General features: G+C 43.3%; 1 protein-coding gene across 2 annotated transcripts; it reads left to right on the top strand.

The window, feature by feature from the left end:
- The first annotated feature begins 1,829 nt into the window (after nucleotides 1-1,829).
- Nucleotides 1,830-26,515, top strand: LOC119164148 (organic cation transporter protein). 2 transcript variants are annotated; one of them, XM_075871080.1, is made up of 11 exons: nucleotides 1,830-2,738; nucleotides 3,964-4,351; nucleotides 5,416-5,519; nucleotides 6,791-6,945; nucleotides 7,916-8,084; nucleotides 11,774-11,921; nucleotides 12,074-12,165; nucleotides 17,986-18,200; nucleotides 20,405-20,586; nucleotides 22,301-22,446; nucleotides 26,360-26,515. In XM_075871080.1, the coding sequence occupies exons 1-11, from the start codon at nucleotides 2,650-2,652 to the stop codon at nucleotides 26,448-26,450; spliced, it is 1,779 nt and encodes a 592-aa protein (XP_075727195.1). In that variant the 5' UTR covers nucleotides 1,830-2,649; the 3' UTR covers nucleotides 26,451-26,515. The 2 variants fall into 2 exon arrangements, with proteins under 2 accessions (XP_075727195.1, XP_075727196.1); XM_075871081.1 differs by having other exon boundaries at nucleotides 2,680-2,738; nucleotides 3,972-4,351.
- Nucleotides 26,516-26,868: the final 353 nt, after the last annotated feature.

Below are 26,868 nucleotides of genomic sequence, written 5' to 3'. Positions count from 1 at the left end.
TAACTTATTGCGCGTTATTTTCCACTCTTCACCACAAACTTAGAAAGCATTGTTTGGAAAAACTAAGCACTAACTTGCTTATCATTGTCTAGTGCTATTGAGCGCTGATTCGATTTTATGAGCGTTACTGCACACTATTGAGTATTTTATAGAGCACTATTGGGCGCTCCCTTAGCTTACTGACAAGTGGTCGTGTACCGAATACTTTTATGGCTTGTTTAAAGATTACGCAAGAGCCTCACAATAACGATTGCTTATTGGTCTGCTCTGACTGCAATGGAAGTGATACAAAACATGCACAGTTATCTCCTCGTTTCGCCTCAATGAAACATATTTACTTTCGTGGTTGCTTAGTTAGTTGCTCCTGGCAAAGCAGCCTTTTCCTAAAAGCACACCACTTGGAGCATATTATAAACGACATGGTTGTTGGTAGAAGAAAATTGCTTGAACGGAGTGGAAAATTGCTTGAACGTGTGTGCGTTAACCGATTTGATCTTGTCAAGATTTACAAAAAAATTGACAGCTCTAGCTTAACAGTTCCACTTTGTGCGCTGCTCGGGTATAACGCTAGTAATTTGAGAGGGGTACAAATGTTGCAGAGTATGTACGAGTGATATACAAAATTTCTCATATTTGGATTCATATGTATATTTAACAAGATGGAGGCCCTCTATGTTGTCTCTATTAGTGCATAATTAACCAAAAGTGCAACAGCGGAGAAGAACTTTGCAAAGCCTACTGAAGCATACGCACAAGATACCTCCATTGCTGTATCAATGAAGGCCTGAACACTATCTTAGCCATGTAATTTTACGAACGAAGCACACAATGCAAATATGAGGCACGCCAAAGTGAAGAACATTGCGTCAATTCTGACTGCATAGATCATATGGTAAAGGTGCAGTCACATTTGTGTAACGCATTTTCGCATTTTGTTCACTACGAATGGGGCCACCGTATCTACAACGTAAGCACTGACTGCTGCGGCAGATTTCGAGCGAATACTTCCGTTCAATTTTTTTACTGCATTAGATTTTTTCTTAGCAGTAAGAAGTAACAGGCCCGATGTGAGTTTTTCTCTGTCACACACGACGAAGCACCAACTCAATATTGAGAGCTGGCCACGCACATTCTCGAAAGTCTGTTTTTTTGTCCTGATATTGCCGCTAGTACTTCACTGAATCGTGGCAAGCCAGAGCCTCCTAAAAGATTCTCATTCGTCGTGAAAAGGCAAATAGAGTGGGCGAGTCACGAAGGCCGGTAAAAAAAAAACGCGAGGCACAGCTACCTTCTCTATGCGCGTATCTCGTGTGTAAGGTGTGTGCAAGGTGTTCTAAGGAAGGAATGAATGGAATGGGGACAGGGGAGAAAGGAAAGGCAGTGATGTTAACCAGTCTAGAACGACTGGTATGCTATCCTACGCGGGGGACAGAGTTGAAGGAGTTTGAAAGTTGGAGAAAGAGAGAAAGAGAGAGGAGAGCATGCTCACTCAAAGTCGCAGGTCTCAGTAATCCTAGCACTATTAGTGCGTAACCGCCGATCCAAGTCCGCTACCTACAAAAAGATGAGGACTGCTTTCGTCTTCTTCACTCGCGATGACCACTCTGGATAAAGTTCTGGAACAGTGTCCCATGTCATCGGTCTGCGATATATGCGAGCTAGCGCAGCTGCAAATAATTTTATCTCCGCATCGTAGCGAGAAAAGTCGCAGATGATGTGCTGTAATGTCTCCTCGCTATCACAGTTATCACAGAAGGTGTCTACAGTTATTTCGATATGAAATGAGAAGGACTTCGTGAAAGCCACTCTTAGACACTCTCACAGCAAAGTAGAGGGGCAACAATTCGACGTAGACCAGTAGGCGTCTGTAGTCGTAAAGTGTTCGGGCTGTAGTGGAGTTGATTGCTCAGTCTGATTATATTCCAAGTGAATACAGTTATTGCCTGTGCGGCCAAGGCTGAAGAACAGCAAGAGAGAAGGAAAGGATAGTGACAAGGCACATAACCGGTTTGCTATTCTGTGATGTGGGAATAGAAAATGGGAGTTAAAGGTGAGAGAGAAAGAGGAGAGAGTAGGGAAGGAGACAAGAAAACGATCAGCAAGCATACTGATGCTTACGTAACGCATGTATCGCAGATGTAACCCGTATGTAGCGCCATTACGCGCAACCTGTTATGGTCAATGTGTTGCTTGATTGTATACCATTGTTCGTAATGATGCTCTTTGTGTCTCCTCTGTCTACATTCGTGAATGGCTTGCTGTATTTGCTTTTCGATGAATAACGCCGAAGCCTGAGGTGCTAAGCATTGACAACAGGGCTAGTTGCTACTGCTGAACACTGTAAGAAATTGCACCGGGGAAAATGGAATGGGAAGGATAGAAGGAGATGCAAAACGCCACAATAAGACACGCAGATTTTATCTGAGTGTCGCTTTCCACTCTTTGGCTGTGTTTGTTGACAGCTCGACATGCCTTACTCGCATATGTCAGCACTGCAAGGTTTAGTTGCGTAAACAATAACCACAATAACTTGCTGCGTTCAAGTTGTATGAAGTTGTGTTGGATCAGAGCACCTTCGCTGATTATTACGACGAAAGAGGTGTCTGTCTCCGGACTAAACAACCGCTGTAAAGCAATCCTTGACCATTTATGGGGCCTCCGTTATCTACCGTACGAGATGAGCGTACCAGCAGGCGTCCATTAGGACATCCAAAGCTTTGCGAGGCGGGACCTGCGAGGTAAGTGTAGATTCTCTGCGAATGTCTGGTGCTTCTTCAAAAGGTTACCAATGTCCAACTTGCACAGTGGTTGCCGAGAAACGGGGAAACAGAATTTTATTGTGAATTCTAAGTACTCCATTTGTTGCCATGATGCACTGCCGATCCGCTGGATACTCCTGGTCAATTCAGCTTGTGACAACCAGTCAGAGTTATGTATTAAAAGCGCTTCGATCGTGTAAATGCGTTTTAATGTGACCTGCAGTATGCGCTCCAACAAGCTCGTGCATAGATTGCCTAACGAACAACCAGAACTCGTGTTTCCGATCGTAAGGCCGTCTGATATATATATATATATATATATATATATATATATATATATATATATATATATATATATATATATATATATATATATATATATATATATATATATATATATAGTACAACAGAATCTAAAAACTATACACCAGAATTACAACTTGAAGAAGTATTTCTGTCGCATTTCCGGAAGTTCAACAAATCAAACACATAACTTGATAAGCCGAAAACCTGATTATTTACTAAACTAATTCTCCTTTGTAGACTGCCACCTTCGTTTTTTTTATAATCTGTCCATCAATGCTCCCTCTGGTGCTTTAACTCATCTCTGTTTCATTTTGTTCATTGGGCTTCAATGTGTATATTTCTTCTATAAGGATTACAGCACGTGATTCGACACACAGGTCTCTACAAATCTGCTTTCGGTCTCATGTAACCAAGATGAATTCCTTCGAAAATAATCTGTAATATAGGGACAACTAAAATGTGAAGGGCGTCTTCTTTTTCTTCTCAATCAATGTATTCATTCTTCTCCATCTGTTTTCAGACATTTCTGAACTTAAGACTTTTGCACTGCCTCGATTATTTGATGCCTTCCAAACAATATGCATTTGACCCAATTTTGTACTCCCTCTGTGACTGCTCCCCCTCCCGTCGTCGTCATGTCACACCAATTTATGAAACGTCACAGTGGTGCCTTGACAACGTCACAAGTTTAGGGATCTGTAACGTCGGTATGACGTCATTGCCAAAGATGCTGGGGATAGTCCATGTTTATGCAAGTATCACACTCGATTGGACATGCAAGAATTTCCGTGTAATAAAAGAAATATAAAAAGAACGCGTGCGTTTACCTGCACTCCGTGTTCACGTGCCACAAGGCCCCTAATGATACAATATGGCTACCTCAAATTCATTGTGAAAGCATTCCAGGGAAGGGTGACATGACGGAAGTGGTTGATCTCATCGGCCACTTCGGTCCCTGGCAAGCCTGCTTGGTGGCCTACATCACCTACCGCGGCATACTGACGGGTCTCAACAACCTGGCATACGTGTTCCTCGTCACCGATAACGAGCACTGGTGCTCGCGCCCGACTCTACCGGATGGCCTACTCGCGAACGTCAGCGAGGCGGAATGGAAGGAACGATTCATCCCGTACGACAACGTGTCCGGGTCACACAGTCAGTGCTCCATGTATGGCTTGCTGCAGAATTCGACGAACGGTGAGATTGTGCCGGACTACACTTCGCTGAAGAGTTGTGAGGTGTGGACGTACGACGAACACGTGTTTGGACACACGATGACGGATGAGGTGAGAGTTATTGAATTGCGTTACCTGCAAAATTGCCGACATTGTCTTGAGTGTTGCACTACAGCAAACATTCTACATCTGTGGCTGCTTTGGCACGTAAGATTTCAAAAATTATTGTTATGCTGGAAAGGGCAAAGGGAAGAAGATGGGAAACGCTAGGTGCCCAAAACACAGCAATAATAATAGTGAGGTAATTGTGGTAGCCATAAACTGAGATCTACGACCTCCTCCTTCTGAATTATACCCGCTTTGTGTGCATGATTACATAATTGTAGTAAAAAAATTCCAGAGAGTCCCAATTTTTTCCCCTTCTACGTCTTTCACAAAGCCACTAGAATCAAGCAGATTAACAGCTATTGCAGGCATTACAGCGTAATTACGCTGCCATACTTCCTAAAACATAACGCGTAGATGTCGATGATGGCCAGGGCCATCAACAATTTTGTGTGCTAAGAAGTGTATCCCTTGCAACAAAAGTGGACGTCTCCTACCTTATAAAGGTGTGGTGTAAGAAAGACAGTCGCGATAAGAAATAAGGAGTTAAGTACGAACTCTCTATTTCTTTTTTGTGATGTTTTCATTGCTGTGCATTTGATGTGTACCATAATGCATTGCAAAAGGACCAGCTTGGGCTACACAAATGCAAAAGGACCAGAAAAATGCAAATACAAAAGGACCAGCTTGGGCTTCACAAAACAGCCAACATGTCTTAAATATCATATAACAAAGAATACTTGAATAGCTCCCTTAGGCAAGAAGGTATCTGTGGTACATATATTTTGAGAAAACAGAGTGGGCTAAGACGAAGCGACAGGCTTATTCCTTTCCTTCAAAAATTTTTTATCTTACAAAAGTGTTTTCTTTTCTTACAAAAACTTTTGAAACAATTAAACTTAACAAAAGCAACACAAGAAAGTTAACCTTCCCACCTCTTCCATTGTAGGAAGTTTTTGAGTCATCTATTTCTCGCACAATTATGAGCACCTTCTCATCGTGATTTTGGATCTGACACAAAATAGCGTCCATGGTACGTCTTTACTACGACCAATATTTCTTTGTTACAGTGGAACCTCGTGTGTGAAAATACATGGAAGCGGTCCCTTATACAAAGCACTTATATGGCTTGCTTGATGTTGGGAATTCTTGTCATCGGTAACGTATCAGACCGGTATGTCTTTTCTTCGTTCAAAGAGAAATGCATAGGTCGGTAAACATAGGTGGAAGTCAGCCAGACTCACTCAAGAAATATATCTTGATCTTTGGACTCACTTGGACTAACACTCACTGAAGTTTTCCTCAATCGAACTCACTCGGACTCAGACTCACTAAAATATTACTCACCCGAATCACTCAAACTCACACTCACGGCTCAATTTGAGCTTAGTGAGTCCCAGTTTGTCGACTCGTAAGTAAGTTAGGTGACATATATGGTGACAACTTGACGCGGGAAAGATGGTGCAGGTAATGACGTGCATGTAAAAACAAAACGTGGGAAAGATGGTGCAGGTAATGAGGTGCATGTAGAAGAGTCAGTGTCGCTTAATTATTGACCAGGCCACACTCTACAAACGCATACGGGAATGGATTGCTTGGTGATAAAGAGAAGACGCATACAAATGCACTCGAGATAACGTCAATAACGTTTCTTCCTAAGACCAAGTAGGATGCATTTTTGAACTTCGCCTTTACAAGAGAAGAGATCGCTTAAATGGATATTTGCCTAAATATGTAAGTGCACAGGATATGGTAGACAGGGTAAGAAATGTGATATACCATTCACGGAATTATTGAATTTAAGGAGTACGCCAATATGCACGAAGAGTGTAAATTTTGTAATGCTGCCGATTTGCTTTCGAAGAATAAAAATTTTGCAATTTTCATTCACAGTGTTGCTCTTGTAGCGCAAGAAGCAACGATGCTGTTTATAGAGGCCATGTTCTTTTGCACGCATTTTCGCACAGCTTGTTCTTTAGGCATGGACTCTCGTAAGTTTCCAAGGTAGACTAGAGCCACAGCTAGAGCTACCGGATATAAGTTTGCCTCTTTCAGTGTTGTAGAGCGTGACACTTCCTTGAACTTATTTGAGAATTGAGCAAGGATTCACTGATCAAACTCATTCATTCCAAATATTTGGCACTTATGAATTAGTATAGCCAATTTTGTATTGCAAAGAGTTGATAGAAGAACTGGTGGACATTTCTTGAAAGTTGGTTGTGTTGAAATATTCATCAAATGGACGGTTTTATAACACAGAGAATACCCCGGTTGGGCTTAATATTGAAGCGATACTACCGGCATGTATTTAGGTATTTCATCGACAGTGTACCTAAATATTTTTTACTCTGCAGTCCGTTTCCATTGTTTCAGCCAGGTAACGTGACTAATGTCAATACCACCTACACTGACTAATTAAGCATCATGAAATCTTTTCCATTTTAGATTTGGACGAAGGATCGTCTCGCTCTTCAGCACCGTTTGCTTGTGCGCTTCGTCATTTGCACTTACCTTCAGTTCAAGTCTTATCTTCTTTCTGGTCGGAAGAGTTGGTGTGGCCGTCGCCATATCTGGACTCCAGGTGGCCTGCTTCAGTCTGCGTAAGAAATATCGATTGCGTATTGAGTGTTAGCCACACCACGAAATAAATGGGCAGCAATATAACTGCACTTGCAGACAAACCGGAAGCAACAACGTACGTGACGCTACAGTGGTTTCATGACTGCGCATGTTATATGTGGTTTCGGTGGTGTACAGATAAGCTATGCTAACGTTCGCCATGTACGACATTCGGATATGTGCAGTCGCCCGAATTTTTCACTATCGTTCGCTAGGGACAATCGTTTCTATCTATATTCGCCACATGGCAGAATAAATTTCCAAAAGGGTGGAAACCGAATATATGTCCGCGTACCATATGCCTGCAAAATAATTTTTTTTGAACTGTGTGTCATCATATACTGAACCGCACACACACAAGGCGCCGCAGCGCGTGATAGGTAAACGTTTGGGTGAGTGTACGTATTATTTACGCTTTAAGTTTTCTAGATATTTTATGTGCTATAAATAGGCTACCCAGCGTTATAACCCCACCCAGGTCCTGCGTCTTCGTGCGAAACGCCATTTAGCATTGCGAAACAACTTTTCACGTTTCCCAGTTTGACCAACCTTGCATTTTATGTTAGGGTAGTGAATTTGCCTTCCCGTGCTGGTTGATACATCCTACTTCCACTGCCCTCGGTAAGTGACCCTCTACTACCCCCCTCTTCGTGAAAAAAAAAGCGTTTGCCGAACTCTTTTGCTCGAGCTCTTTTAGTGGTCACAATTATAAATTGCGAAAACAGTTACAATGCATAAAGCGTCTATCTATATCCAGTGTGAGTTTACTATAAATGATTTTTCATCTTTATATAGAAAATTATACAATAATGATGATAGCTTGAAGGTACGTGAAACAATAAAAATGGTCTGACCTGATCAGTCACTTCAAACGAAGATGTTTTGACTCGTAAAGGTAAGCAAGTAAGCTAACCAGCACACTTTCGGTTTTTTTTCTTTGGCTTGCCTTAGTCGCAGAAACTATCGGACCTAAATTTCGCATAGCACTGAACGTGTGCTATGGCTATGGATGGATAAGCGGCCTCCTCCTTCTGCCCGGCATTGTGTGGCTCGCCCAGGATTGGAGGAAACTGCTCATCGTTCAAGCGGCCTTCGCAGCGCCTCTCTTGTGTGCCCTGCCGTGAGTACACAATACTTTTCTTTTGTGACAGTAAAGTAAACAATCCTGCTTCGGCGGAACAAGAAAATGATGAACGTCAAATTATCAAATTAATTATCGTTACACGATTCAGTGCTTAATAAATGGAGGTTCACAAGATCAGCAAAGGTGTCGAAAGGGCTTGACGAGGCCGACGTGCTTACATACTTGGCAAAAAAAAATTGGAATTTGAAGTGCTATCGGAAAAAAATGAGACCAAGCAGAGGTCGCAAACGCGTATGTTGAACACTACTTACCTTTTTTTCCATCTTTCTTTTCTTATTTCCTTCTTTCTTTCCTTACTACCTCCCTTCCTTCATTTTCACTAATTATTTCCTTTTCTCCTTCCCTTTCGTCCAATACTTCCTTTTTTCCCGGCGTTGAACAATGCTCCGTACTGCCTTTTTCTCTCCTTCATGCCGGGAATTTAACTTCATCCTCGTGCTTCACAGAGCCAAATTTACCTTGCGATCAGAAAGAACGATTTTCGTAAGTGAAAAAAAAAAGGAAAGACGGAAAGGTTTTCATGAGATATGGTAACATAAAATGACAGAAGACCTCAATAAGAGATCACATTACCCTATCAGAAAAAAAAAACTGATTGCCGACAAGATGGGAACCGTGTAAACGAGTGCTCACAGACCTGCTAGTTACTAGAACACTTTCAAAGGCCGCCTTTATGTACGTTCACCGGCGCTAGTTTCTTAATCTGTGACGCCGAAATCATAAAAATCCAAACCTTTTACTGCTTCCCACAAACCGTGGAGGCCTAGGTCTCCCAGACGTACCAACGTTCACGAGAGCACTGGCTGCAAAAAAAAACACAGAAGCTCTTCGATGACGGAAATTATCTTGGATACAAGCTATGAATGCACTGGAGTAGTACACTAAAACTCACGGCAACTCTGCACTTTGTTGCATGAGCAGGAAAATCTGCCTAACTTTTACAGAGCTGCTATTGGCTTAAAAAGAGCTGTTGAATCAATGGGCTCATGCAGATTGGGGGATGTTTCATCGCAGAAAATAAGTGAAATGGTGAGAAGTCGCATACAAGGCAAAATAGAAGAAAAAAATCATTCATAGAAATATTTGGAAACATGGGCGTTCCAATCGCGTACCTGATGAGGTGCGCGAGTTTGGTTGCGAAGAATGGAGGGCATTGCCTACACGAAGGAGATTAGCCAAATGGGGAGCCGTTTGAAATGACCGCTGTACAAACTGCGGCAAAACTGAGACGACACAACATTGTAGGTTCAATTGCTCGCTGGCGAAAGGCATTCTGGCACATGGTGCAAGGGCTCTTTGGCTTTCCCACAACCCGCATGGATACAGAACGTGGGCTGTCCACAAGACCTGTCTTTACAGTGACCTTGTACGTACTGTGGTGGCGACACAGTTTAACGGAAATACGAGAAAAAAAACCTCATAGCGGTGCCTATCTTGCACTACTGAAAACACGCCTAATTGAGTGGAAGTACCTCGATGAGCACATGGAAACACGTGGCGAAGAGGCCTTCCTTCGATTAAGGCACGCACGTTTCCTCATAGTAACAAAGGGACAGCAGAAGCTTCCAGTTGTTCTGTACTAGCCAAGAGCCTGCTCCAGTACGCATGCATGCGTGGCATTCCCTTAAGTGTGAACTATCCCATCCATTTTATTGTTCTTTAACTTGTGACATTTGTATATACAGATAATATAATATGTGGGGTTAAAAGTCCCAAAACCACTGTATGATTATGAGAGACGCCGTAGTGGAGGTCTCCGGAAATTTCGACCACCTGGGTTTTTTTTAACGTGCACCCAAATCCGAGCACACGGGCCTACAACGTTTCCGCCTCCATCGAAAATGCAGCCGCCACAGCCGGGATTCGATCCCACGACCTGCGGGTCTGCAGCCGAGTACCTTAGCCACTAGACCACCGTGGCGGATTCTTTGTATATATAGATATAAATTGGTGTTTTATCGCTTGTTTTAAGAAGCTTACTCTGTTTTTACTTGTTTTCGTTGCTATTGTTGTTTCGTTTGGGTTACAACAAAACTTACCCTTCTCCTTTTCGAGTGAAGCGTATGAAACAGCCCAATAGCACATGAGCTGCCCTACATTGATTGTGTCTTTTGTGTCACGTGATTACTGGTCTAGTCACTTAGAGTACAGCGAGCCAAATAACAAAAAAGGTAGAAGTTTTAATTAAGGTAAATCTCCTCCATCGTGGTGCACCGCGAAAGCGGAAGCAATAAAGAAATAAATATGAAGGCAAAACAAAGAGTTACTTGAAAAATAAAGCAAGTGGTTAAAGTGAAGTCCATGATCTAAATATTCTTCCCGAGTCCTCCTGTGCGGCATCTCTCATAATTAGACTGTAAGTTGGGGTGTTAAATTTCACAGCTAATTTATAATGACGGTAAGCACAAAAAAGTACAGGATACATACGCAAAAGGTTGAAGTTTTGTAGAAGAGCTTCAATCATTTACACAAAAAGCGAGGCAGTGAATGACCGGACCGCATACCTTTCCAATTTTCCCAAAGCACCAAGCAGTATCTCATCTCTCACGGAACTTCCAGGTCACAGGTGTTCGAAGGCCAACAAATCAGCAATAGAGAGAACAACAGATGAATGTCTAGCGCACGTGCCCTCAAGCAAACGCAGGGCAATAAGGATGTTTGCGCATTCAATCCGAGGTGCAAATAAAACACCCAGAAGATACTCGCAAATGTTGATATTCATGACCTGAGCTACGTGTTTCTTGTGAGAGCGCAAGCCCCGTCATAAAGATTAGCGCCTGGGCAGAAGTCATTGACACTTCAAGCAGCACCCCGTTGCATAAGCTTGGCGCAGCACTGCATCTTCCAGAGAAGCTCAGTGTCAAACTATTTATCCTTACATTGCATACTCAATAAGAAAGTGTATGCTCGCTATACCGTCCCTGCTCGACCACTGTAAAGTATTGTAGTGAATCGTGCTCTTAAGTTGACGCATTTTTGCTGGAATGCAAAGAGAAGCGCGAACTATAAAGAAAGGAATACATAACAGAACACGTCCGTCTGTCCGTCTGTGAAAAGGACATCGCCCCTTTTCCAAGGCCCCAGTTTGTTGCTTATAAAAGTGATCAATTTGTTAGTTCCGCCCTGTCATCGACGTGCGACGTTTTTTTAGAGAAACTCTTATTTTTAAATTGTACGCGAGGCCTGATAACTTTCTATTCACAAAATGCTAATTTTGCATCTTTATCGCATCTGCGATTCCGTTATTGATATCGCGTCGTTGTTCATGAAGAATTGAAAACCTGACTTCAATTCTGCACGGACTCTATGTATGCAGTGTTTATTACTAGGCATTGTCTCTCTTGAAACTGCGGCCGTATTATTCACGTATTTTATAAATATAATGTTATCTCTGCATACGTCCTACGAGCATCGCATGCTACCATTGTGAGGTTCTTCAGGGACATATTTAGGCTGCTTAGAGAAGATGTTAGCCTTTGCCACTATCCCAACTTTTTCCTCATTTTTTATTTATTTACTCATTTATTTATTTATTTGTTTATTCACTCATTTATGTATTTATTTACTTTCCCATTGAATTTATTTATTTATTTTTTGTTTATTTATTCTTATGCCACCTTGCGCAATAGCGGTTGGATCTACTGACCATGGCTTGACAATTTCAGATGGCTGTACGAGTCACCCAGGTGGCTCGTAAGCGTGGGCAAACAAGCCGAAGCGGTCGAAGCAATCCGGAAGATTGCGTGTTTCAATAAGAAGCAACTTCAAGACGTCGAGAAGGAAGTGGACAGTCTGATGAAAAGGAAACAGAACGTAAGAAGAACGTCTTCATATAGTATCGCATATTTCGGTGCAGGTACTGTTGTGCCACGCTAACACTTGGCCTGTCTACATTCACAATAATATCTAGGCGTGAAGACACTGAGACATCCATATGCACGACAGCGCCTTGTTTATATTTTCAGGCTATGCAAGGCCACCAGAGCAATGTGTCAGTCATTGGACTTTTCAAGACTAAATACCTGCGAAGAAACACACTGGTACTAGTCACCGTCTCGTGAGTATAGCATTGAGATTGCTTAAGCACAGTGTAGCACCTAAGTCACTGTATGCTTCTTATGACCATGAAACAGCCCCATCTATTTCATATAGAGGCATTTCCCGGTGGCAGAGGCACAGCTATGCATGAAAGGTGCTGCGAACGCAGCTATAACTGGGGTTTTCTTTGAGACAGTCTCATTTTTTTAGCTTTTTAGGTTTTCACAATGGTCGTTTTGCTTTCAGGCAGTTTCTTTTAGCATTTGGATTGTGTATTGATCTACCCGAACACGTTTTCTGTTTTAAAATAAGCACCTGGCAGGAAAAAGAAGTTTTGCAGATTCCATGTACTATGGGAAAGGAAGTAGGACACTGGAGAAGAAAGGTGGGAATATTAACCAGTGTGGCATAAGAGGTATACTACCCTGCACAGAAGAAAAGAGTGGGAGAGATGAATAAAAACTATCATGGGCTTTGATATAAGCGAAGCATGCGGAGGACAGGTGACTGTGGTGAAATATTATTTTTAGATACATGTTAAGTAATGACACTCTTGAGATATGTAGGAATATATACGCTTTGGTACCAGTCGTTCAACAGTCGCATACTGTTCATATAATACGTTGTATGCAGCAGAGGCTGTGGCAGATTTTTTTTTCAAAGGAGGAGGGTGGTGTACCACCTTTAGGCAGATGTGGTTGATCTGGTCGAGTGTCATTTTGTGCTCTGTTGCATGGCGAAAAAAGTTTCAGGGAGGGGGTCAGGTACCCGACGAGCCAGTCCTGGCTAAAGTTGACAGTTGCCTAACGCCGCCAACAGGAACATGTATATTACCAGCACCATAAGTGGTGAGCAGATATGTAGCGCTTGTGCTTTCTGGGATGGCAGCCCTGGATAGGGCCCCGTAGATCAGCTTTAGTCGATGGCGCCAACAATTGACGTTAACTCAACGTGGCACCTGTGTCATAGGCGTAGGTATGTAATATTTATTTAAAAAGTAAGATGGTCATATTGCTACCATGAATGACACTTCATGAATATGACATCTGCATATGTTTTTTGTTTCTGTAGCCTTTCCGAGACCTGGCTTGGTTTTGTGGTAGAATGCTTGCTCCACCGCGGTGGCCTAGTGGCTAATGTATTTGGCTGCTCACCCGCAGGTCGTGGGATCTAATCCCGACTTCGGCGCCTTTTTGATGGAGGCGAAAATGCTGTAGGCCCGTGTGCTCAGATTTGGGTGCACGTTAAAGAACCCCAGGTGGTCGTAATTTCCGGAGTCCTCCACTACGGCGTCTCTCATAATCATATGGTGGTTTTGAGACGTTAAGCTCCACATATCAATAAATAAATTTGTGGAAATATGCTTTACTGCTTCGTAGAATGTGTGGGTATCATTTCTGTGGGTACCCTGACATTTTTTTTATTTGCATTCATCGGGTCATTGTTGCCGATGTGAGTTCTTCAACGCTCTTGCGTTAAAATTTGCAACTTGTGTTTTCACGGCTAATGGGTAAAAATAAACAATCAATTACCTGTGACGCACACCCGCCTACCACCACCTGTGTTATATCGACACATGAACCACACGCACATGAACGAAATGGTTTGATGACGCACGAGGCAAAGTTTTTACGTCCTTCATGCCATGAATCAGTCACACATATTCTTCAAATCCTTTTAAGCTCCTATACTAACTTTAGTCTATCCGAAGTCAAGGAGGCGTCACCAGAGCACTCTCACGTAGCCGGTGAGGTTGTTAGGTAGATAAATATATACGTCGATATAAACGCCAAAAGGGCAGGCAGTTGTCTAAGAAATGCTTTGCATTCAGAATGTAGCTGAGGAAACGCAGGTTCCGGTGGCATCAGTAAAAAAATACAAAAATGCAAACGTTGTAGCATGCGGCTTCTGAAAAAAAAAATAGGGCATTAGGCTCTCCTTACGAGCACCTAAAATGTCAGTGCGTAGGAGCAGTTGCATTTCATCCCCATCGCAAAATGGCCGCCACGACCAAGTGAACATCTTTCGTCTATTTGCGTTAGATAAAGCTCTTGAAGTTTTGCGTAAACATTTTGCATCAGCCGCAAATTGCCAGTGGTGATACCTTTAAGAACTAAAATTACGAGCTGTTACACGCCCATTCGCCCGCAAGGGAGCATGATCTACCAATAGCGCTAGGTTGCGAATTGAGCCCGACGCTTCGGCACCCACAGATGCTCAATTTCTGTTGAACTGTGAGCAGTATCTGTGTCCAGCTGGCTGCATTTTACCAGACCAAAACAATCGAGAGCAATTATTTGGCGGCTGCTTTTAATACAAATTTATTGATGAGATGTTGCGATATTTAACGTCAATTGTCGTCATGATGGGAAATGCGAAGGATGAAAAGCTTCATAACTGAAAAGAAAGACACTGATTGTGCATAAGCGACATACAAGCACGCTCATATAATATTCTTTGTAAACAAACCACATACACCAAGCACCAACTCAACAGGTCACAAATAAGTTCCTTAGGTGACAGGGAAGCTGATGAAGGTTTTGGAATTCGATAAAACTTCGTAGTTAGCACGGAGCTATGCTATTGCAAACGATGTAATTTTTACTATGGTTCTTGCAGCAAGAGCTCCAGAGTACTCGAATCAAGAGTAAGTCTTTCTCCACCCATGCGTGCACACCAAGTGTCTGGACATGGAAACGTGCGTCATCTTCGGTTCCTTTGAAGAAGCCGTGTTTCATTCCGACAGAACGTTCCCAGCAACTGCTTATTGGTACGAAAACTGGGAGCGCTGCTTACGTCTTAAATGTTCAGTAATTATTCAGTTACACAGGCAAGGTAGTTGTGGTTACGACCAATTGCTGTTAACCGCGTTGAGTCATGGTTGTGAACCAGGGTTCACCGAAGTTACACAGTGCGAAAGCGACCTCGGTTAAAGCAACAAACGCCACCTCCATGAATGGACGCCACCATTTCCTCGGTTAACCACCAAACAGAACTGGTAAAGCTTGATTTACTACAACCTTGCTTACCGTGTTTTATAAGCGAATCGTGGTTAACGTAACCGCGGCTATGTGTAACAGTGGTTCGCATATGTTCCGTGGTACGGGAAACAGCGGTTATGATGCTAAGCATGGTTATAAGAAATACAGCTTGGCAATCTCCGTTTCACGGTGAACCGAGGAAACGCCGGCGTCTCTGGAGGATGAAAAACTGAGGACACTTTTGAGCTGTGTAACATTGGTGTATTGTGGGCGGTCGTAGCCGCTGTTAACTTGCTCGTATAGGGTATAAGTACAGCGAAAACGACAGTTCCTCAGCTGGCTCACAACATCTTAATTTACGATGAAAACTGCACCTTATGTGAACAGACAAGACGCCTGTCCACGTAGGGCGCCGTTGCTGCAGCTAATGGAGAAAGCCACGTTTCAGCAATGCTGCGTTTGCAGATAACGTGCCACACCGAGGATGACGTCGCGACATTCGATCAACATCTGGCAAGTCCCAGTGGATACAGCCTTTGTTAACAGCCAAAGAGTGCTCTTCGCATTCAGGTTTAAGAACTTTCATATCCCTATTCGAGTTCAGCAGGGATCGAACTGTCTGTACATGCTCCAAAGCCACATTTTAAAGACAGGGCTTCAGTTTCTCTTAATCATTATGAGTAATGAAGATCAGCACATAAAATACATAGATAGGTGGTCCGGATTTAATTTATGTGATTGATTTTCTTACCACCCCCTGCTGTATATGAAGTGCACCGCGTAGAACACATGTGCTTGTTGATTGATTAATTGATTTGTGGGGTTTAACGTCCCAAAACTACCATATGATTATGAGAGACGCCGTAGTGGAGGGCTCCGGAAATACGACTAGCTGGGGTTCTTTAACGTGCACCCAAATCTGAGTACACGGGCCTACAACATTTCCGCCTCCGTCGGAAATGCAGCCGCTACAGCTGGGATTTGATCCCGCGACCTGCGGGTCAGCAGCCGAGTACCTTAGCCACTATATGACCGTGGCGGGCCAACACATCTGCTTGTGACTCACCTATTCGGTTGCATGGTGGTCGCATTGCCGATGAACCAGATTGGGGTTCGCGTGGGAAATGAGAGCTTCGAAAAACCTCGGGACAGCGTCAGTCTTCAGTGTTGGCTTGTTGCGTTTCAGGCACTTGGAGTTGCCGCTGATGGTAAGATAATAAGCTTCGAATTGTTTCATGCGCAAACGAGTATACTTCGACTGAATGTTAAAATCACCACTTTTCTACCGCGCTAGGGCCCGCTTCCTTTTCTCGGGCTGCTGCTTGTCTGATGACTAAGGAAACGATATCTTTTTGGTTCTCGTGTTGCCGGAATGACAACCCGGCACGCAACACGTGTTGGGCATCCTCGTCCTGGGACAACCTTTTAACCAACTTAAACACGTCATATCCAGCAGCTTTTCTTGCACTGCGCAAGCACTTCATACGCGGCGGCACTCATCGCGTCTGTAGCACAGCAGCGCCACGTTGCGGCATTTTCGAGCAGCGCATGAAGCGTGCCCATAGCGAGACCGTGCATTTTCGGGACCATGAGAATGACGATTCCGGCAGGGAGAAGACTGATTTAGGCAGGTCATTTAAAGCGAAAAACATATAATCTACTTGAAAAGGCCCGTATAGTTTCTTTGGGTACTCTGACCCCCGTATTCGCCAACGCTCCTCGACTTGAATTTCGTCCTGCACATGAAAGTGTTAGGCACTGCGCCGCTGCTCGACTGAAAACGACACTGCCCTTCCCAAGAATCGCTACAGATTATCGCCGACATAAAGTGACTTGCTCTGCCTAGAGAAAGCGCTCGCATCTACTACCTTAAGTTAAGCCGAAGCGTTGAGTGAAGGGACGTTGTGGAATACGGGGCTAATCCATTCTGCCCTGGCTGGCTGCCCGGCCTCGGTAAGCTGAGGCGCAAAGATAACGACGTGTAATCATGGCGAATAGATAACAGCGAGGGTAGAGGGAGAGTGGTTTTTAGGAATGGAAAAGAAAAGTGCGCCCCACCACTGTCTATAGCTAAGTGCGACTAAGTGCGCTACAGTTTTCATTGAACAAGTGGTGCGATTCCATGGCGTGGCGCACTTCTAATCACTCAAGACTGCGAGTTGCTGCGTAGGCGGCGTAAATAACAATTCGAAGGAATCAATCTAATTCGTGGCCACACAGGAGTGTTGCGTGTACCGCTGTGATAAGACCTGCAGCAACACTGCCGGTAAGCTGCCGGTCAGCTGCCAAAAATTAATTGTATGGACTGGCGTAGAAGGCTCACGAGTACGAGCGATGAAAGCGTTGGATAAGGTAGGCGCAATGTGCGAGTTATGCAGACGGTTTTCAATTTTTTAGCGGTTTCCATTATTGCAAATTTCTGCTCGCGACATTGTTCAAGTGCCCCAGCGCCACCATATCATCTGTCGAGGCCCGCATAAACATCTGCAACTGTTGAAATGGCTCTGTACGTGCTGTATTTGTTGATATACTTTGTGTCATTTGATAACATTCGATAACAAAAAATTACAGCACGGTCACCTTCCTTCGGCATGCTTTGCATAACGTCGATACCCTAGGTACGTGGAATCTGCCGAATTTTTTTTGGAGGAAAGAGCCAAATAGGGAGACGTGAGGATTGCACTGGCGCTGCCTGAACCAAGCTAGTCCTCACTGAGAAGCGTTTTATTACGGTGTGATACAGAATTGTTAGTAAGGTGCCATCAAGCCGTTAGCGCACTCTCGCTGAGGTAAGGAACGTGTCGAAATACGGAAATATTGTACAAATTTCATTGGCGAAAAATATCGGTCCCTTTCAGGTTTCTTTCTTACATAGTGTACTACGGGTTTGCGAGAACATCTACTACGCTCGGAGGAAATCCGTACCTCAACTTTGGCATCGCCGCCGGACTGGAGTGTGCAGGCTACACGGTGTCTCTGGTGACGACCAAATACCTCAGGAGAATTCCGACCATGGTTTCGAGCTATGGATTTTTTAGCCTCACTCTACTCATCACCGCATTCACGCCGAGAGGTGGGTGCTTTGAATTAGAAGGTTACCGACAATACTTACTCGAGGGAACTGTGGCTCTGGGTTCATTAAACAACCATGGAAACGATAGGAGGGACGTAGATTTGTTTGTCGTATGTGCTTCCGGCCTGAAATGGACTGGTGGGTTTGTTACTTTTTTGTGTGTTTTGGTGTTTGTTTACATTGGAAAGGTGACTCGTTGTGAACATGACGAGCTGAGTCGAATCGGTTAGCCAAACATGGTGAGAGTGGTGAAGAGAGAGTGCCTATGTTTTGGCGTTTCTTTACATTGAAAAGGTGACTCGTTGTGAACATGACGAGCTGAGTCGAATCGGTTAGCCAAACAGGGTGAGAGTGGTGAGGAGAGCGTGCCTAATTTTCGCTTAACATCGTCTAACGATGAAGTGGCTGTACGCGGAACGGAGTCGAATGGACGAAGCTTGGGCGAATTTGTGTATTACCCATCCCCCCACTATACTGGCTGCAGCGCTGCGCGTTGCAGCTCCCTTGCATTTAAGCGGAGGAGTTAACTGTGATGTACTATTGTGAAACTATGCTTTGAATAAGAATTGTTAGCTCTGTTATATGAAACGCCGCCGCCGTGGTTCATAGTCACTGTGCATGGGTCGTTGACCTAAAACTCGTAGAAACTAAACTGTAGTCGTACATCAACCGAGGATAAATGCTGGAGGCCTCTGAGCTGTGCGATGCCAGGGCACGATTAAATAACCCCAGATAGCCAGAATCATCCGGAGCCATCCACTCCTGCGTATCTAATGACCCTAGTTTCTTTGAGACGTCATACCACTTCAGCCAACCAACCAACCAAACCGAAGCACCTTTCGTTGTCTCTCTAAAACGAATACAAAACCGAGCTGCCTGGTTCTACTTGACGGGGACACAGATGGTTGGGTACCTGCCCGGGAATTATTGTTGAACATTTTTTTTATAATCCATATTTGGCCACCGCAGTAGCCGTAGAGTATGAGAAAAAAATATAATTCATTTGCTATAATAAAATTGCGAGTAACCAGGTAATTAACCCAAGAAGCCTCGAAGGGCAATGATTGGTATCGCAATAATCCTGAAGTAACCTGCCAGGACCTACATGTGTGCTACTTGTGTTATTTCACGAACAATTATTCATTAAAACTGGCTAATTTATTCTAATTTCGCTGTATCGAAAAATGCAATTTATTTCATGTTGCAAACAGTCTTCACATACTGCGGGAAGCAATTTCATGCGTACCAGTCACCGAGCAGTGTACTGTGCTGGAATCGAAGTAAGCTACGCAATTGGTCTGGCTGGTTCGCGATCTATAGTGAACAAAAAACAGCGCTAAAACACAATAAAAAAGTGCCATGGTCTGCTTTCCGCGCAGTTTTTTTTTTGTGTATTAGAGATCCAGAAGTTTCGCTGTGAGCCAATCCTTGTGATGTGAATTGATATCCTAATGTAAATTAGGAAGTTATGCCCACATTCCTGCTGATTAATTCAGAGGGTGATAGCATGGAATGAAATGCACGGGAAATTATTTCAGGGGGGCGGGATGGAAGGCTTCTGCTGACTAAATACTCCCCTCAGGCACCATCCGTGATTTATTTTGCTAACAAACCGCCCGAAGAAAAAAGTTCTTCACTGGGGATAATTTTAGGAGTAGTCGCAATGTACTCGTGAAGAAAGTAAGGTAGATGAAGAGATAACTTGCTGTAGCAGGACGGAACCTGCGACATTTCAATGACGCGTGTGATACTCTACCAACTGAGCTACCATGCGGATCTCCCTCCGTCCGCTTTATGGGGAATGTATGTGCTCTAAACGTGGGATTATCAGTCAGCGCCACGAGCAGTCATGATGGTGAGTGTGGGACACTCTTTATTTGCCTATCTGGCATCACGTAGCGTGGGAACTTATCACAACCTTGCAGCTGACCATTAATACCTCGTATATTACCCGATAGCACCAAATCTGCCAGACCAGCACCCTGCCTTTGAATAAAAGAAAGAATGGTACATCTAAGGGCTCGCTTCCTTTGTTCGATACAATAGTATTGAAAGATAACAGACAATCATGCCAAAGAAATATACACTCTTTGCCATTAATGTCTGCTAGATGTAAATATTATTGTGCCTAACAAACAAAGGGAACGCTTATATGTACCCTTTTTTTTTTCCTTCAAGCGAATTCTTTACTCTTTTTTATGCAGAATACATGGCCGTGCGAACGACCATCCGCATGACGGGATGGTTCACGTACACTTTGGGCTACACAACGCAGTTCGTGTTTATCAACGAAATGTTCCCCACCGTCGCTCGGAGCGGAGGCTTCGGACTGTGCACAACTGTCGGCCGCTTGGGGGCCGCTGTCGAACCTTGGATCAATGTGTTTGTAAGAAAAGTCACCTTATGGTTTTTCTTCGTAGCGATTTTAGGAGGACAACACTGGGCGCAGATGGAATTGTTACAAACCTGTGTAATCCGACCTAACGTATGTATAAATAAAGCATTCCTCTTGATATGTTCCAGTATGCTCAACATCCCGGTTCATTTTCAGTACCGCTTTCCTCGTATCCATACGGAATCTGTAATGACTATAGTTTCAAGTGGATGGTGGAAAATGTTAAAGACAAGTGCACTGCTAGGACTCCTAAGTTACTGGCACTTTGCAGGGTGCGCGAATTAGTCTTAGCGCTAACCAATCATATTCAATATTTACCACTCAATGCAAGATTCATAAAGTGACTGTGTCTACGAATAGCGATCGAGCCGATAGGTTTTAAATGGGGAATCATGCCCCGACTTGGACAAGACGGCTTCTACAAGAACAACTACTACTCATACTGCTACTACTACTACTATCACCTCCACCACAACTACCACATCTTCCTACTACAACAAGTGCTATTACTAGTACTACTACTACCACCTTCTCTACAGCCACCTCCACTATGCTATCTCAAGAACTACAACCGCTCAGTACTATTACTACTACTTGTAACATCACGACTATTACCGCTACTACCTTTCCCAGTACATGTCATAATGTAACTACGCAAAAAAAAACGAAAGGAGAGAACAGGTCAGTCCAATACTATCATTTGAAGCTTTACAGAAAAATGAGGCAATATCAAGAGCAGGATAAACAGCGAGAGAGGGCAAAGGGGGAACATAGAAAAAGGCATGAAAAACCAAATCAGTTACATTATAAATAATTACCAACTTGCCTAACTTACCATTCTTCTGTAGCACATGCCGTACCACTAGAACCGCCACCACAACGAGTAAGACTGCCTCTAACAACTGCCGTTAGTGTTTAGAGGCAGTCTTACCACCGCCAAATGCTCTTACCACCACTACGGCTGCAAAGACCACTACTATAACTTCTTCTGCAACTTCCACAGTTAATTTGGTGTTTAACACTACTACCACTAATACTACCACTTACACTACCACCAGATTCACCACACTACCAGTTGCAGCACCCTAACCACCCTCACCATATTCCTCATAACCATAACCAGCAACATCACCCCCCCCCATAATCGATCTACTACGAAAGCAAATAATTTACTACTCCTACTCCTACTACTACTACTACAACAACAACAACTACTACTACTACTACTACTACTACTACTACTACTACTACTACTACTACTACTACTACTACTACTACTACTACTACTATTAAAACTCCTACTCTAATACTGCTAGAACTATCAAGATCCGTCCTGAGGTTAGCTTCATGCTGCTTATTTTGACAACGAACCGCCTAGTAGACAGAATCAGGTGGCGAAAGGGAACAGTTAAGCGGAAGGCTTCAAATTTACATTCACAAAGAGGGCCTAATGCACGCTAGAGGGAAGCTACACATGTTCACCCCGTGATTTATGCTATGTGCGAATTGCGACAACTGGCTTGACAAATCAAAACAACGCCTTTGTGACAATTATAATCAGTTACCTTTCCTCGTAACAGACTTTCAGTTTTCTCTATTTAATTATTATCAGCTTTCCAGAAAAGAATATTTCATAGAGTTGAGAAATACTTTCAGCGCTGCCTGTATACTAATAAAGTGCTCTTATTTTTATTGTTCGTTTCAGCTGATGTCATGGGGGGAGAAAAGTATTCTTATTCTCTACTCAGCGATGCTTTTTATCATATCAGCTGCCATGATTCTGCTGCCAGAAACGTTAGGCAGTCCACTGCCGGATACATTGGAAGAGGGCGAGCTCTACTCAGCGCTCAAGTGAGTTTCATGTCTATCTATCTATCTATCTATCTATCTATCTATCTATCTATCTATCTATCTATCTATCTATCTATCTATCTATCTATCTATCTATCTATCTATCTATCTATCTATCTATCTATCTATCTATCTATCTATCTATCTATCTATCTATCTATCTATCTATCTATCTATCTATCTATCTATCTATCTATCTATCTATCTATCTATCTATCTATCTATCTATCTATCTATCTATCTATCTATCTATCTATCTATCTATCTATCTATCTATCTATCTATCTATCTATCTGTCTGTCTGTCTGTCTGTCTGTCTGTCTGTCTGTCTGTCTGTCTGTCTGTCTGTCTGTCTGTCTGTCTGTCTGTCTGTCTATCTATCTATCTATCTATCTATCTATCTATCTATCTATCTATCTATCTATCTATCTATCTATCTATCTATCTATCTATCTATCTATCTATCTATCTATCTATCTTGCCCCGCCGCGGTGGTCTAGTGGCTAAGGCACTCGGCTGCTGACCCGCAGGGCGCGGGTTCAAATCCCGGCTGCGGCGGCTGCATTTCCGATGGAGGCGGAAATGTTGTAGGCCCGTGTGCTCAGATTTGGGTGCACGTTAAAGAACCCCAGGTGGTCTAAATTTCCGGAGCCCTCCACTACGGCGTCTCTCATAATCATATAGTGGTTTTGGGACGTTAAACCCCACATATCAATCAATCAATCATCTATCTATCTATCTATCTATCTGGCTAGCTATATTAGCAGTCAAAAACTAGAACTAGGCTCTTCAAAGTTGTTTAAGTTGCGAATAGAGGAAACTGCGCCAGTGGTAATGAACTATATCCAACGATAGTCATTTCTGACAGCGACAAGCAAAACGACATGCCATTGGCTCTTTTCTCTGCTCAAGGCACGTCACAATCCGTCATAAAATACCCGCGGAACATTGTACAAATGAAGCACTGGTGTTACGAAGTGTGGCATTACAATTAGAATATGCGTTAGCCGTACGAGGAGGGGAAAGGTTTCTTGAGCAGCGGTAGGGTAGAACATGCGAAGTGTACGAAATTGTACAAAGTGCCGCCAGTGAGGCTTTAAAGTTCGATGGTGTAGCTCATCAAAAGATGTTGCTGGGCTAGTATCTTCGTATTCCAAAAAAAGAGTAACAAAACTGAACCCGTAGAATTGAGCAGGGTAGGGAAATGTAATCTAATTGCAAGTTGACTGCTCCCACATACATTCACCAACCAGAAGTTGTTTCTGATGGCTAACGAATTTCTCTAAGAGCTCAGAAGAATTTATTTGTAATTCTAAACTGATTCAAAGCGCTTCCAGATTGTCAATAAAAAGTGAGCTCAATTTTGAACAGTAACAGGTAGTTTTCTTTAAAACGAGTGGCCAATCTTTTACAGCAATTAGCATCTCAGTACCTAGCTAAACGTGTTATATATGTATTTTGTTAAAAGTGTAAATAAAGCATGCCCCTCTTATATTAGGTACTCACAACCACCATGACCAGTGTGTACTTTTAGGGGCGAAGCTCCTTATGGCGTGGCTTGGGCGTCCCTCGTATGTAACCACCAGTGGCACATACCCGAAATAGGTATAACACTTGACCTCCAAGGGGTTGCCAGTGAGAGATTTCTTCTGTGCGTTGTTTAACAATAAAAAATAGTGCTCAATGTGCATTCCAATGGCTGCTAATGGGGAATGAGAGACATGAGCATTCGGCTTTTAGTCAACGCGCACGCTGCGATCCCCATTAGCAGCCATTGGCATGTACATTGAGCACTATCGGACAAGAAAGGGATGCTACATTATACTTGCTGGGTGTAACCTCCTTAGCTTTAGAAAGGTTTAGCGAGCGTTGAGTCGCAGTGCCATGAATACAATGAACTTGTATATACCATGAATGAACTCAAGGTGGTTAAAAATGAGAAGTAGATACGAAGCGCAAGCCGTAAGAAAGTAAAAGCCGAATTCTCCTGTCTCTCATTTCTCATTAGCAGCCATTGGCATGTAAATTGAGCCCTATCTGACAGGGAAAGGTTGCTACGTTATACTCGCTGGGCGTAACCTCCTTGGTTTTCGAAAGGTTTAGCGAGCGTTTGGTCGCAGTGCCATGAATACAGTGAACTAGAATATACCATGAACTCGAGGTGGTTAAAGGTGGGAAGTGGACCCAAAGCGCAGGTTGTAAGAAAGTGTGCGTGTGCCACCTCTCGTTTAGTCCTTGAAATGTCCGCTGGATGGCGGTGCTTCTATATGGGGAATATATGATAAAAAAATGCGAGATGGTGGGACTTGGAGTGTTGAATAGATGAACGAACGGACACACAAACAGATGCATGGATGGACGCATGAACGGACGCAGGGGCGGATGCATGAAAGAACGCAGGGACGGGCGCACAAACAGACGCATGGACGGTCACACAGACGGACGCATAGACGGACGAATGCTTCGCCCCACTCTCCATCATTCACTCCGTGGATATGCTGCCATTTTCTTGAAATTGCGTTATAAAGCTGTGGAGTTTTGCAGCGTAACGTTGGAGCTAATATAAGTGAAGGTTGCTTAAGCGTGCTTAAGCAGGGGCTCAGTACCTATGATTCATTATACAGTACATAGGACCTGTACTTCATAGGTGTGCATTTGAAAGCTGTATTGTTGTAGTATTTTACGCATGTGGCTTCTAATGTGATGATGACACTTAGAACTTGTGGCGTCTGTGCTCAGACGTTTCGAAATATGTTTGTTGCAGAAAGCTAGTAGTTGTTCGTCGCAATGAAGCAGCGTATCAGACAGCCAAACCAACACAAATACTTCACAACAATGGAAAGGGACCACAGAACGACTGATAGCGGACAGGCTTGTCGCGAAAACTGATTTCAAATCTATTGTTTGTCCTGCTGGAGATACAGATGTGAGCCTAGTTCTTAGAGAAAACACTCGCTACCATGCTGGTTCTACCATGGATCCGCAAACCTATAGATACGCGCAATAGTGGTCATTGCACCTACTATTGCTACTGCAGCAGTTCAATAAGCCATTGTCTTTTCTGTGGATGATGCGAAATTCTGTGTATGTCTACACAGCGAATTGTGTGCTAAAAATTGAAATGTGTTAGGTTGTGTGCGATTATATTTTTCAGTTGTGTTCTTTTACCATTCAGTTTGAGACCGATCATCGTGAAATTGTTTGTAGTGAACCTGCACAAATCAGAATGCTTCATGCTTGAATGTCTAATCAGCTGCTACATAGAGGAAAGTGCTGTCTCCGCAAGACTGAATGGCTCGGATTTAGTTTAATTATGGAGTAGGAGAGGTGTGCTAAATACCTGGTTCTACTAATCTGACTGCAAGCACATGAAAAGTTTCCTCCAAGACCTCAATACATCACTCATGAAAAGTGAGCGCTCGACCTAATGTTGAATTTATGAACACCACCGTATCTGAGACAACCCTATTAATTGGAAAACTACTAAGCTCAATTGGAATATTATGTGGTAGCGATATAGCTTTGTCCTGATAGTCGAGTCTAAATAATAAATTGAGATTTTTTCGTGAACTGTCTGCTTAATGGTTCATGTGAAATCAAATCTCCCCTTGTTCGGAAGAGGAGAGTAAGCATTTTGTACACCATTTTAGCAATTCCGTGCTGCTCTAAGATTCTCACACCAATTATAACAGGGACATATAACTATTGCAGTCCCCAGGTCTGATACGTTTACGCAAGCTTTACTTTAGTTAATCACTGCCTTTTTAGCTTCTTCATGGAGAGAGTTTCGCATACTGCGGAACTCTGAGCCGTCTCTAGATAATTAGGTTAGATCAGCTACTTACGCTTCGATTGTCGCAATTGCTGGGCTGTTTTAACTGCTTAGTTACGTTTTGCTCGTCTGTACTTCAAGGTTATCGAAGAAAATGAAGACGGCGAGAAGAAACAGAGATTCTTACAACGTTGTCGAAACCGAGGACCGCGAGGCGGAGAACAAGATCTGAGCCGAATTGTGTGGGCGTACGAGACACAAAGAACTACACTGTGAATAAAGACCAAAAAAAAAATATTACCTGGCTACTGCGTTCCACTCTTCTGGTCCTGATCAAAACGCTTGAGTATCTTTGTATTATAGCGTCTGCTAACATTCAAGCGCTTGATGGTATTGTGTTTCGTGCCTAAACAAAGCCCTTAAAGGCCTTCCATTCCATCTCAGTAGTGTTAACGGGAACCTCTCGAGGATGTCGTTGAGGGCGTTGCCAGTGTGACTACACAAAAAGGGCTGTCTAATTTAAAGGCAGTGAAACATTACGGTGTGCTAGTGCCCATTTCTAAAACACACTGTGTTTGTTTATTTTTGCGGTCTCCTTCATGCAAAACAAGCTCGGCGCACATTAATCTTCCGTATAACATCTCAAAGAG

The sequence above is a fragment of the Rhipicephalus microplus genome, chromosome 8 (genome assembly GCF_043290135.1).
Source record: "Rhipicephalus microplus isolate Deutch F79 chromosome 8, USDA_Rmic, whole genome shotgun sequence".
NCBI lineage: Eukaryota > Metazoa > Arthropoda > Arachnida > Ixodida > Ixodidae > Rhipicephalus > Rhipicephalus microplus.
The sequence above is the reverse complement of the archived record's forward strand: the minus strand, read 5'-3'. Positions and strand labels throughout refer to the sequence as shown.

Coding starts and splice junctions, on each gene's coding strand:
- LOC119164148 (XM_075871080.1), top strand. CDS start 2,650: ATGGGGCCTCCGTTATCTACCGTACGAGATGAGCGTACCAGCAGGCGT. Junction 2,739..3,963: donor TGCGAGGCGGGACCTGCGAG/GTAAGTGTAGAT, acceptor TCATTGTGAAAG/CATTCCAGGGAAGGGTGACA. Junction 20,587..22,300: donor AACCTTGGATCAATGTGTTT/GTAAGAAAAGTC, acceptor TGTTCGTTTCAG/CTGATGTCATGGGGGGAGAA.